At 42.0% G+C, this 13,509-nt stretch overlaps 1 protein-coding gene across 4 annotated transcripts in view; it reads right to left on the reverse strand.

Annotated features, from left to right (window-relative positions):
- Positions 1-9,869: 9,869 nt before the first annotated feature.
- The window catches only part of DOK4 (docking protein 4), an 89,374-nt gene continuing 85,734 nt past the window's right edge, over positions 9,870-13,509 (reverse strand). For all 4 annotated transcript variants that reach the window (XM_061593773.1, XM_061593769.1, XM_061593771.1 and 1 more), the window contains one exon: positions 9,870-13,042. In XM_061593773.1, coding sequence (XP_061449757.1) covers positions 12,915-13,042 — 128 coding nt within the window. In that variant the 3' untranslated portion in view covers positions 9,870-12,914. The remainder of the gene's footprint in view (positions 13,043-13,509) is intronic.

Below are 13,509 nucleotides of genomic sequence, written 5' to 3' on the forward strand. Positions count from 1 at the left end.
CAGCAACTGGCATTCAGAGGTGTGCTGCCTCAGACAGCGGAAATAAACACAGCCATCAATAGCCTTATCCTCCAGAATGCAATCCTAAACTCGGTGGTAATTGCTTCTGAGTAAACATGCATAGATAGGGCTGCATATCCTTTGCCTGAAAAACTAGGTGTAGGAGGAGAATGTTCTTGGTCCACTCCTATGCCTCCACAGCAAGCCTTCAGCCAGTGGGCCCTTTTGGGCCAAGGGGCATCAGGGAGGGGCAGAGAGACAAACTCCAAGGCTGGATCCCCACCCAGCTGGGGTGCAAGCAAGCCTTGTCTGGACAAGGCAGACGCTGTGTCGGATTCCTTCCACTGATGCACCACTTGTGCCTTTGCCATCCCTTACAGCACACCAGGGGAATTCTGTTGCTGGACTACCTTTTACCATCCCTGACCATTGGCCATGCTGCCTAGGCCTGATGGAAGTCCAACATCTGGAGGGCCACAGGTTAGCTGCCCCTGCCTTATGCCAACCAGCCCACTGGATGCATCATGGAACACCAACCTGGCATGGGCAGTGACAACAAGGGAGGGTGGGAAGTAATGCCTCCCATGCCTGCTGTTCATAGCCTGATAGAGCTCATCTGCCGGGAGCTGTCCGGCCAAGGCAATCAGAAGCTGCAAAGTTCTGCTGGGTTAGATCTAGCTAGTCCAGCCTTCTGTTTCCCACAGAGGCCACTGCGAAGCTTAACAAGCAGGCAATAGCTCTCTCCCACTGTTTGTTCCCCAGCAAATACAAATTCAGTGGTAGACTGCTTTTCATGGAGGCTCCATTTCAATGAGCATATTCTGAATAGGCCTTTGCTGAACACAACCCAATAAAAAAGTTATTGAGTTTGTCAGAGAAAACCATAGCAGCAGATTCATTCACTGAAGGACAGCAAAAATCATCACAAATACTTATATTTCAATCCATCTTGGCTAGAGGCTGGGATGCTAACGTCTTGGTGTTACTTCATACTCTTTGAGAACCTGAGGCAGCCGCTCTTCCGTTTCAAAGTGTCAACTCAGGCGAGTAGCAAACTGGGCCTGTTCTCTCTCTCTCTCTCTCTCACACACACACACCCCATTCCGATTCTCTTACATTGTGTTGAATTTGTTTCTTTCCAAAATAATCAATAATCTGAGATTGGTATAAGGAGTAATGTTTGTTTATTGACTGAGCAGTTCCATAAAAAAAACACCACAAGAACCAAAATATGTTTTGGCAACCCTCCCCCTTCTGTGCATCAAATAATCCTGGGTCAACCTTGTCTCCATTAATAGCCTGTCCAAGCATTTGCACCACCTTCAGATCCACACCAGAGTCCACATGATATTAACTAATCTGGGAGAAAGCTCCACCACCACCCTAACCACTGGGTACTCGCAACCATTAACAGGGACTAGTCCCGCTTGCTCTACCAATCTGCCAGCTTTGAAAGGGTCTCTGCTGCTCCATGCTGGAAAGAGAGCCTTACTGTTATGGCTGCCTCTTGATGCTTTGAAGACAAGAGAGAGAGGGGGAGAGAGAGAGAGAGACCGGCAGAAGTGGGTCTTTTTACTGGCCCAAGTTCTACAGGAGGGGAGCAGCCCAGCAGAGGCAGATGTACCTCAGGGACTGGTCATGACAGAGGGAAACGCAGGCTGTTTTCTAAATGTTTGCGAGGTGCCTTTGTGGTAAGAACAGTTTAGCAATGAAATTGGTCAGATTTTGCCAACCTGGTGCTCCCCAGATGCACTCTGTTGCTGTCCAAAACATTGGGGGGCACCAGGTTGGCGAAGGTTGAAATAGGCTGTACAAGACAATCGTCAGATCCCCTTCCTCTCCAGAGGTGTTCCAAGAAAAGGCCAACTGGGACTTCCTGGAAGTGAGTGCCCAGCTGGTGGTTGTCTCTGAGAGATCTCTGCCTCAGAGGAAGCTTTTTTCAGTTTAAAAGCCAGCCAAGAGGAAACTTTGACTGGCTTAAATGTTCTCCAAGGTAAAGGTGAACCGATCAGATTTTCCACAGGACTTCGTTGAGCTGTCGGCAGCTGGAATTGATCAGGAATTCCCTGAGATAAGAAGGCATACCGATCGGCTGAAGACGGGGTCAGGACTTCCAACAAGCTGTACTGAAAAAAAGCGAGGCTTTTTTCTTCTTCTTAAAAACGTTCTTAACCAGCGAGCCTCCTTCTGTCTAAATCTTATCATTTGGCTTAAATTACTACAGTAAAAGGGATTTGTTTACGAATCAGCAATTGAGAAATCTGGGTGAGTCATACTTTTTCTCTGTTAAATATAATTAAGGAAGAAAGAAAATGTAAACAATTTATATATTTTTTTTTTTACGACAAAAAGCTGGCCTGAATTTGGAGTTATAAAGATTAAAAAACGGATGAGAGGCAATTATTATTTGATGGAAATATATTTTGGACTATTTTTCTCCTTGGATTATTTCTTTTTGGACGAATCAGCTGTTCGTATATGTTACTAATTGCTTGGTGTTGTGAACCAGAATTGTTTTGCATTCCTGGACGTAGATAAGAACTGTGCTGGCCGGACTATAATAACAGGCCTGGAATATTAACTCTTTTGTTGGTGGAGGGGGAAAAAAAGAAATAGACTGCCTTTATGTTTGGGAACAGTGGTTAATATCAGAAATTAAAGGCTTCTTTTGAGAATGACAACTAGAAAAGCAGCTAAGGCTCAGGAGAGAAGAGGTTCAGTTGATCCACAGGAAGGGGCTATACCCCCAGATATGTTTCAAAAAATAATGGAAGGGATTAGTGATCTAAAACAAGAAATGAAAACTGAATTGAAAGATATAAAAGACCAAATTAAAACACAAGTGGATGAGATTAAAGGGACAATTGGGCAAATAATGGAGGATGCAAAAAATACTAAAGAAAAGGTACAAATCTTGGAGAATAGAACAGATATATTAAATCTGGAATTAGAAAAAAATTTGGACTACATGGCTGTGATTGAATTAAGAAATAAAGAACATTGTTTGAGATTCCGTGCAATCCCTGAGGAAACAGGTGAAGATATCAGAGATAAAATTGTTAATGCCTTAGTAAAATTTTTGGATTTGAATGAAGATCGGATGAAATTTGAAATAGATAAAGTTTATAGAATTAATTCCAGATATGCAACAATGAAAAAAATTCCAAGAGATGTGCTTGTTCACTTTATAAAAAAGACGACCAGAGATATGGTATTACAACAACACTTCAACAATACCTTTAAAATTGATGGTAAGGAAATACTGGTGATGAAAGAAATTCCTATTAGACTTTTACGTAAGAGAAAAGAATATGCTTTCCTTACAGAAAAACTTAAGCAATGTAAAATTCAATTTAGATGGGATGTTCCAGAAGGAGTGATTTTTACATTCAGACAACAGAAATATCGATTGAATACTGTTCAAAAAGCAAGGGATTTCTTGAGAAAAGCTTCAAAAGACATGGAAGAAGATAAACTCAAAGATATGGATATAATTCCTGGGAAACAAAGTCAACAGGAACATGCAGAGGAGGGGAAGGAAGATGATGGATTAAAGGGAGCATCAGGTACATTTTAAAATACACGCTTAAAGATGGATTACAAATATCTAACTTGGAATATAAATGGAGCCAACACGGCGCAGAAGAGAAAGAAAGTGTTTCATTATTTGAAAAAATTAAAATTGGATATAATTTGTTTATAAGAAACTCATATTAAGAAGAAAGATTCCAAATATTTGATTTGTAAAAATTTGGGTGAAGAATTTATTTCGGCTGGATTAAAAAAAAATGGAGTTGTTCTTTACATTAACCCACAATTGCTTCCTAAATTGATATTACTGGATGATAGTGGTAGATTTGTGGGGGTTGAAATTACTTTACAGGGCATAAAAATTTTGATAGTGGGTATTTATACCCCCAATGAAGATAAAACAAGGTTTTACACAGGACTTATGGAAAAATTGTCAGAGTTTTCATATGATCATTGGTGTGTCATGGGTGATTGGAATGGGGTAATCTCACCAAAAATTGATAGACTTTCTGAAAAAAATATTAAAGAGACACAGGGTAAATTACCAAAGATTTGCTTTGAATTGATGGAAAATTTAGAATTGGTGGATACCTGGAGATATATAAATGATAACGCAAAGGAATTTACTTATTTTTCAGAAAGACACAAAACATTTTCGAGGATTGATATGATTTGGATGTCTAAAAATCTAGTGAAAGATATTTTTAAAATGGATATATTACCAAAAACTTTTTCGGACCACAATCCTGTGATATTAACTTTCAAAAAAAAAAATCTTGGATTTAGATGGAGACTAAATGAACCTTTATTACAGAATGACAAAGTAGTACAAGAACGTAAGAAGAAATTAAAAGAGTTTTTTGGACATAATTTACATAAAGGAACAAATGAAAATATTGTTTGGGATACAAGTAAGGCATTTATGAGGGGATATTTTATTAAATGTAACTCTGAATTAAAAAAAAAGAAACAACAGAAAATGCAATTAATTTTGGAAGAAATAAAACAAAAAGAGGAAGAATTGAAAAAGAATCCAACTAAAGTTTCTATTGTAAATCAAATTAAAATGTTACAGAATCAAGTATCAATGCTGACAGTTAGAGAAATTGAAAGGAAACTAAATTTTGCTAAACAAAGGACTTTTGAATTTGCAAATAAACCGGGGAAATGGTTAGCATATAAATTAAGAAAAGAACGTCAAAAAATATTATTTTAAAGATACAAGAAGGAGATGAGATGCTGACAGATAATGTAAAAATCAAAAAGATTTTTCATCAATATTATTCAACATTGTACAAGTGTCAGGAAATCCCATCTGAAAAAATAGAAGAGTATATATCTAAACAGAATTTGCCTAAAATTACAGACTTTCAGAGACAAGCTATTAATGGCCCTATCATGTCAAGAGAGATATCTGAAGCTATAAACAAAATTAAATCAGGAAAGGCGCCAGGACCAGATGGGTTATCTGCAGTGTACTATAAATGTTTGGAGGAAGAACTCTTGCTACCTTTACAGTATACAATGAATTCTATTTTGCAAGAGGGAAAGATACCGGATAGTTGGAAAAATGCTAACATAACATTAATACCTAAAGAGGAGCAAGATTTAACTAAAACAAAAAATTATCGGCCGATATCTCTATTGAATAATGACTATAAAATTTTTACAATGATTTTGGCAGAAAGAATGAAAATAATATTGCAACAATTTATCCAGGAAGATCGGTGTTTTTACCTAAAAGACAATTACGTGACAACGTCAGGAATGTCTTGAATGTGTTGGAATATTTAGAACAACGAAATGATAAACAAGCAGCTTTGATTTTCTTAGATGCTGAGAAAGCATTTGATAATTTGAATTGGAAATTTATGTTTCAGGTTTTGGAGCAAATGGATTTTGGAGACAATTTTATAAAATGGATTAGATCGATTTATACATCTCAGAAGGCTCAGATAATTGTTAATGGAGATTTAACAGATTCATGTGAAATACAAAAGGGTACAAGACAGGGATGTCCATTATCTCCCCTTCTATTTATTCTGGTCTTAGAAGTGCTGCTTAGAGATATAAGGCAAGATAAAAGGATTTCGGGATTAAAGATAAAAAAAAGAATATAAACTGAGAGCATTTGCTGATGATTTGATAATTGTATTAGAAAACCCTTTGGAAGGAATTAATGTATTGATGGACAAATTAAAAGAATTTGGACCGTTAGCAGGATTTAAGATCAACAATCAAAAAACAAAGATGTTGGTGAAAAATTTAACTTTAAGGGAACAGAAAGAGTTAATGGACAAGACAGATTTTACAATAGAGAAAAAGTTGAAATATTTAGGTATCATTATGACAAATAAAAATTCAAAGTTGTTTCATAATAATTATGAAAAATTATGGACAGAGATTAAGAAAGATCTGCTAAAATGGGATAAACTACAATTGTCATTAATGGGTAGAATATCTGTGATAAAAATGAATGTATTACCGAGAATGATGTTTTTGTTTCAAACAATACCTGTAATATCCTCTGATTTACCTTTTAAACAATGGCAAAAAGATATTTCTAAATTTGTATGGCAAGGAAAAAAACCAAGAGTTAAATTTAAATTACTACAAGACGCCAAAGAAAGAGGAGGACGGGGATTACCAAATCTGAGACTTTATTTTGCTTCCTGCTGTTTAGTCTGGATAAAGGAATGGATTTTATTGAGGAATAAAAGACTATTGGATTTGGAGGGCCATAACCTGAAGTGGGGATGGCATGGATATCTATGGTATGACAAAGTAAAAGTAAATGTAGACTTTAATAATCATTTTATAAGACGTCCTCTGTTGAAAATATGGAATAGATATAAACCAATGTTTTATTCGAAAATACCATTATGTGTCTCAAGTCAAGAAGCGTTTTACAGAAGAGAAATGGCTGGAAAAGAGAAATGGTTAACTTATCAAGAACTATTAGAAAATGTACATGGAGAATATATAATGAAAGAGAGAGAACAACTGATAAAGGAAGGATATAGTTCTCAATGGTTTGCCTATTTACAATTGTTAGAAAGATATAAAATGGACAAGAAAATGTATGGGTTTGAAATAAGTAAATCTGATTTTGAAATAGGTTTGTGTACAAATGATGAAAATACAATTGCGAAAATGTATAAACTCTTGCTGAAAATGGATATGGAAGAAGAACAAGTAAAAGAGTGTATGGTAAAGTGGGCAAAAAATTTTGGTTATAACATACAAATGGATCAATGGGAAAATATGTGGAAAAAAGGCTTGAGATTTACATTATGCTATAATCTTAAAGAAAATTTCTATAAAATGATGTATCGTTGGTACATGACTCCAGAAAAGTTGTCAAAAATGTATAGTAATGTTTCTAATGTTTGTTGGAAATGTAAACAACAAGAAGGATCATTTTATCATATGTGGTGGCTGTGTAAAAAGGCAAAATCATTTTGGGCACAGATAGGTAGGATGATGCAAAAAATTCTAAAGATAAATATTCAGTCAAAACCAGAATTTTTTTTATTGGGTTTTATGGATAAACACATAGAAAAGAAATATGGAAGAATAATATTATATATGATTACGGCAGCAAGATTATTATATGCACAAAAGTGGAAAATGGAATCAACACCAACAACGGAAGACTGGCTATTGAAATTAATGGACTTAGTAGAGATGGATAAATTGACATGTTTACTTAGAGAAAAATCGACAGACACATTTCTTAAGGAACGGAAGCCTCTCTTAGACTTTTTGTTGAAAGATCAAAATAAAATGATGATATTGGGATTTGACAATTAACTAAGATAGCCTATGGAGAAAAGTGATCCTGTATGTATATATTAAGGGACAGGTTTGATATATATTATATACTTATAGCTGATCTGCGACAAATCGGAAGTCAACTATTTTGTTTTTTTTCTTTTGTTGTATTGTTATGTTTTTGTTGTGTGACTTTGTTTTTTGTTTGTCTTTTGAAAAATTTGAATAAAAATTATTAAAAAAAAAAAAAAGGCCACCTGGGCTGGTTTAGGCTCAGAAATGTCAAGCCTGAAGAAGGCTGGGTGCCAAGGGGCCCTTCCCAGCAAGGTCCACTGTAGTAGGTACCAAGTCTGGGCATTTCCCAGAGGCTAGGGAGGCCACGTGTCCAAGCTTTAAAGATGAGAGTCTGCCAGCTGAAGGACTGTCCAGTCCAAGGCAGGTCTGAAGATAAAAGAACCCCAAGATGGGTCATTAGCAGCGAGTACCTGGACCCCAGAATGAGCAGGACATCACCGGCCGAGTCAGTCTTCCCTGCTACAGCGAGCCTCATTGCATTTCTACGTAAGTTCTAAACTTGCGCCTGTATCTATAAATCAAGTTCTGCGCATTCTTATGCCAATTCGTATCCTCTCTTTTGGTGATGCAAATGTGGCTGCCTCACTGGGGCTCGTAAACTGCCTCTTGCTTTGCAGAGGCCACCTGAGAAGGTCAGAGGGTGTGCAAGAGAATGTTCAGCATGTGCACACCAGCTCTCTATTACTCCTTTTAACGCAAAGCCTTCAGTCCTCAACGTCTGCCGAGAGGGGCTTGAAAATGAACGGACATCTCGCTAAATCTCTGAATGGGGGGAGGGGCTTAGTGGGATAGTCAGGCAGGCAAAGCTTCCACCCTCGCCTCCTCCTTTTCCCTCCAGAGTAGACAGAATAAATTACGTCATTCTTTCAAGAATAGGCAGATTTATATAAATTATAGTTTAGAGTGCAGCTTTTGTCGTTGCCTAAGTGGTTTTTTTTTTTTAAACAAGGACAGCGTAGACCAGCCAGCAAAGCAGGCTCAGCAGGTTGAGGATTTCATAGCCCTGACACTTTGGCTGTCTTACCATACGCATCCCACGACTATCTGTGCCAAAATGTAGATCAGTGGAGGAAAACAGTCTTGGAAATTATTCCTTCACATCTCCTTTAAGCAAATGTTAATTATAATAAATTAAAGAACAGAGGACTTTACACCTTTTGCTGGAGCTATCCATCAGCTGCCTGAGGTGGCTGCCTCACTGCATATCCTGAAAACCCCACAAGCAGACTCAGGGCATATCTTGCTTACAGACTTTTCCTGGGGGGGAATGCACCACTCAGACCAGTTTTCAGCAGAGTTTTCCTATATTTAAGCCTACTGAGTTGGCTTGTGGATTTACACACAGTGATGAATGTATTTCAATTTATTTATTGTTTGATATACTCCTGTTCCATATTGTCAAAACTTATTCTCAAGGTGGCTCGGGATGAGGTGGAAAAGTCCTGCAGTGGCAGAATAGCCTTTATCACTTCATTCCGCTGCATGCAATCCTTACATAATTATAGAATTGGAAGGGGCCTATAAAGCCATCGAGTCCAACCACCTGCTCAGTGCAGGCATCCAATGGAAAGCTTTCTAGCGCCCTGCACGGCGATTTGAAAGCAAGCAGCGGCAGAAGAGGACCACATTCCCCAGCCCATCCTTCTGCACGCTGGTTGGAGGTATTTGTTGTGAATAGTTCAGGCACAGCAGGCAGCAGGTTATTGTTGAACATAAGATGAGCCCTGCTGAGTCAGGCCAGAGACCCATCTAGTCCAGTATCCTGTGCACAGTTCAGCTAGGGAATTCACTCCCACAGGAGGCAGCGATGGCCACCAATTTGGATGGCAGAGCAGCGGGAGGGAGGGGAACCTCGGGCCCAGAGGCCAGATGCGGCCCTCCAGGCCTCTCAGTCTAGCCCCCAGAACTCTCCCCAAGCTACAGCCCTCACGGACTCGGCGTTTTCGCCTGCCTGGACTGTGTCCTTCAGCTCCAAGAATGCCTCTTGCTTGTCTGGATGGAGGACAGAGAGATGCGAGCAAGTGTGTAGAAACTAACCAACTGTACAAAGGTGTAATTTACATTAGTTGCTCTTTTGCCTCTGGCCCTGCCGCCATTGGCATGTGGCCCTCAGAAGGTTGTCCAGAAACAAATGCAGCCCTCTGGTTTCCTGCCCCTAATCTAAGTGGTCCTGCACAAGGGTTGCCAGGCTCAGGGCCTGAGATTGATCCTGTATCTTGAGAAGAAAGTCAGCCAAGTGCAGGAGTTCTTGAAACCCTGTAATGGGAAAAACCGCAAGGTGGAATTCCCCCTTCCCCCTGCACAACTTTTAAAGATACAGAAGACCTCTTGGTTGCCAGGCCCAGCCTCCCAGAGGTTTTCTGTATCTTTAAAAGTCGTGCAGGGGGAAGGGAGAATTCCACCTTGTGGTTTTTCCCATTACAGGGTTGCAAGAACACCTGCACTTGGCTTTCTCTTCTCCTAAAGATACAGGATCAGTCTCAGGCCAGGAACTTGGCAACCCTAGTAGCAAACCTCAAGGAGAAGCAGGCTGTGGAAACACGATGCAGCCATAGCAGGCAGGTGGGACCTGGGCCACCCCCGCCCTCCGCTGTAATTTGACTTCCATCTCCCATCAGCCCCAGCCAGCTGGGCCACTGGTGAGAGATGAAGGGCTCAAAGTCCAGCGACACCTGCTGGCTCAACCCCGAACTACAGGGACGGCTACAGGGCTGGTTAAACGTGGGTGACATCATTAAGGGGGCTCTCAAGGACAGCCTCGGGGAAGGGGCCGCAGCTCACTGGCAGAGCAGCTCCCTTGCATGCAACAGGCCCCAGGCTCAATCCCTGGCAGCTCCTGGAAGGGCCTCTCTGAAATGCTGGGGAGCTGCTGCCCGTCCAGACTGAGCTGCGCAGATGAGCCAAGGATCTGGTTCAGCATCAGGCAGCTTCCTATGTCCTGGAGCACTCGCTGGGGATAGTGTTGACTAACCAAGCACAGGCACTGGGTCCTTAAATCCCAGATCTTAAATACTGAGGGCAAATATCTCCAGGGATCAGTAGTCTTGCGGGTCTTTCATCCTCCCCCCAGCCATCCATGCTTAAAATGTTATCTTTGAACTGGAACTGAAGGTGGAGCAAGGCAGTGTGGACAGTTGCTGACCCTTTTTTGCGGCCTCCCCCACTCCACCCCTGCAGGGGTCCTTGGAGGCTTTCCTCTTCCTTCCTGTGCAGAGACAGGGTCCAGAAACAGTTATTTACACATAACAGAGCACAAGATTGTATAATGGATCTCCAGCATTTTAAAAACAAAGGGAGGAAAAAACCCAACAACACAAAACTACACGGTACCAAGGTTCGTACTACAATAAAAAGATAGCCCTTCTAAAAGTTATTCAATAAATAGTAAACCTAGAAAATCAATTGCTTTTTAAAAAAATTTCAGCATAGGAAAAAAACCAGCCACTCTGTGAAAAGCGTTTCACTGATTTCTGGGCCAGGGTGCGTGTGGGGTTGGGTGGTGGGAAGTACGAATGACCGAAGAGGGGAGCAGGAAAAGAATAAATGCCATCCTGGGTCAGGCATTGGCCTGTGGAATGGCAGGCCTGGAGGAGGTTGGGAAACTGAGTTGCCAGCAGCCTGATCCGGAAATGTCAGCAGGTGAAGTGCTTCAAAGCATTGATGGAAGCAGTATCACCAGCTAATGCCTGCAGATCAAGTTACTATCAGAGGCGGAAGAGCAGGGGCTAGGTAAAAATTTGGCAACCCCATGGCTGACCACCTTCAACCCTGACAAAGAGAGGAACAGCTTCCCCCAGTGGGGTGGGGTGAGCCTTCCTTGGGGAAGCAAAAGCCTTGGCGCCCAATTGATTGTCTCCAGTCAGTCGAGTGAAGGTTTGAACCGACTTCCATTTTGTACAGAACGCTGGGCAGGAACAGGTTGTGTGACAGGCCCTTTAGGACATAAAATGAGGATGGAAGGTTTAGCGCCAGACCCTCCCAGAACACTTGTCTTTGTTTCTGTGGGTAGATCAGCTTTCAGCAACCCAGTGCTCTCCAGCTGGTTTGGTCTATCATAGAATCATAGAGTTGGAAGGGGCCTATAAGGCCGTTGAGTCCAACCCCCAGCTCATTGCAGGAATCCAGCTGTGATGGCCAGGCCTGATGAGAGCTGTAGTCCAAAACATCTGGAGGATATCAGGCTGGCAAAGGCTGGGGCAGATTATTGGCGGGAGGGGGTAGGACTGAGGGCGACAGCAGCTTCCCTAGTGGAATGTAGCCAAGACCTTTTTGACAAGCCAATGGTAGACAAAGCAGCCCCAAATTATTTTCCCCCACCAACTCTCACAACATCCATTTGGAACTGCCCTTGTCTGGAGGCGGCTTGTGCGTATACATCTATAATCTAGCACCCACATTGGAAAGGGAGGGTCAGCCCAGCCCTTGCAGCTAATGAGCTGTCAATAAATATCCACATGTGAAACACCTTCATTGCGTGCCCTGCGCAGACTTCACAGGCCCAGATTGCCTTGAGCAGGCAGCCCACACTGAAAGAGAGCGAGAGAGGACGAGGGAGAGCACTTGGGCCTCCTCGGAAGGCCAGAGGGAAGGAAGCTTGTGCAGAAGTCACAGCCCAGAAAGGAAACTGGCGGCTTCTCCTGAGACATCATCACAAAGGTCTATTGTGTTTTTGTGTGCAGTCAGTGTAGTCAGAGAAGAGAAAACTTTGTTCTGTTTTTAGATTTGCAAACTTCCCAAATGTTGTGTTTTTTTAAAGGGAACAAACACTCTCATTTCTGCCAGCAGGATTGTTGCGGCAAGGGCGGGTTTATTTTTGGCCTCCTGTGGTCTAAGTCTGCAGCAACTGATCCACTGAGAGAGGAGACTGTCCGGTGGTTCTGCAGAAAGGCCTACTTCGGGAGGCCTGTGTCAGCAACAACAACCCTTACCCGTCCCCTCACGTCTCTAGGAGATGACATGGTTTTGTCCACGAGACAACCTGACCCTTCTGCTATGATTTGGGAAGACTTCTTTCTGTCGTGGCTGAAAGTTCTTCCTTTTGAGCTTGCAGGTGTGGCCCCTATGGAAGGAAGGCAAAGAACAAACCATCCCACAGTCCAACCATTTAAAAATCTTGCCATGATGGCTAAGAAATGTGCATTCATGTGTGTGTGTGTGTGGGTAATCTCTTGATATATAGAATATGCATAACCAATATTATATATTTAAAATAGTTTAAACAATATATAGCTAGTCCTCCTCCTCACATCCAGGCTCTTGCTCTCTTCCTGGGCCTAGCCGGAGTATGCCTGCTTGGCTGAGGTTTCAGGATGCCAGGGTCCAGCTCCGTGGCTCGGAACGTTCTCCTTGGGGCTACCTCTGTGCAAACTCTGCACCTTTTTCCCCACAGCAAAAAAGCTGTCCCCAAACCTCAGGGCCCCTCGTGAAAAGGCAGGAATGGGCACTGGTACACAAAATCTTCACTGCTGAGCAACTGTGCTCTTGGGCTGAGCCGGCACCCTGCCTGGGTCTCTCTCTCTCCACCCAGAGCTGCGTCACTGTGAAGCTGAGCTGGGATCTTTGTTGTCATTCTTTCCACTTTTGGGAGCATTTGGCTTCAGTAAGATGAAACGGTTCAGGAGGTCAGTCTCTGAGCTGGCCTGGGGTCCCGAGTATGTGTCACCTGTGGGCAAAGAGCAGATCTTGTCTCTGTTTGGAAAAAGGCACCAGAGTTAAGAAGAAGCTCTAATGTTGATATGGTTGTAGCTAGAAAAAGCTCATAGCAATTTAGTTCCAACAGCGGCCATGACAGCCAGCGTGGCATAGCGGTTAGAGTGTCAGACTGGTACCTGGGAGACCAGGGTTCAAATCCCCACTCAGCCATGAAGCTCACTGGGTGACCCTGGGCCGGTCACTGCCTCTCAGCATACATCACAGGGCTACTGTGAGGATAAAATGGGGAGGGGAGCTTGAGCTCCTTGGAGGATATAAAAGGTGGGATATAAATGTAATAAATAAATAGAGGGATGGATGAAATGAACCACCATATCCAGATGCGATCTATCTTTTAAGGACCAAATTCTAGGGGCGTAACAATGGGGAGAGCTTCATGCCCTGTTTCCTGGATGCATCTGGCTGGCTGCTATTGAG

The sequence above is a fragment of the Rhineura floridana genome, chromosome 13 (genome assembly GCF_030035675.1).
Source record: "Rhineura floridana isolate rRhiFlo1 chromosome 13, rRhiFlo1.hap2, whole genome shotgun sequence".
NCBI classification, from domain to species: domain Eukaryota; kingdom Metazoa; phylum Chordata; class Lepidosauria; order Squamata; family Rhineuridae; genus Rhineura; species Rhineura floridana.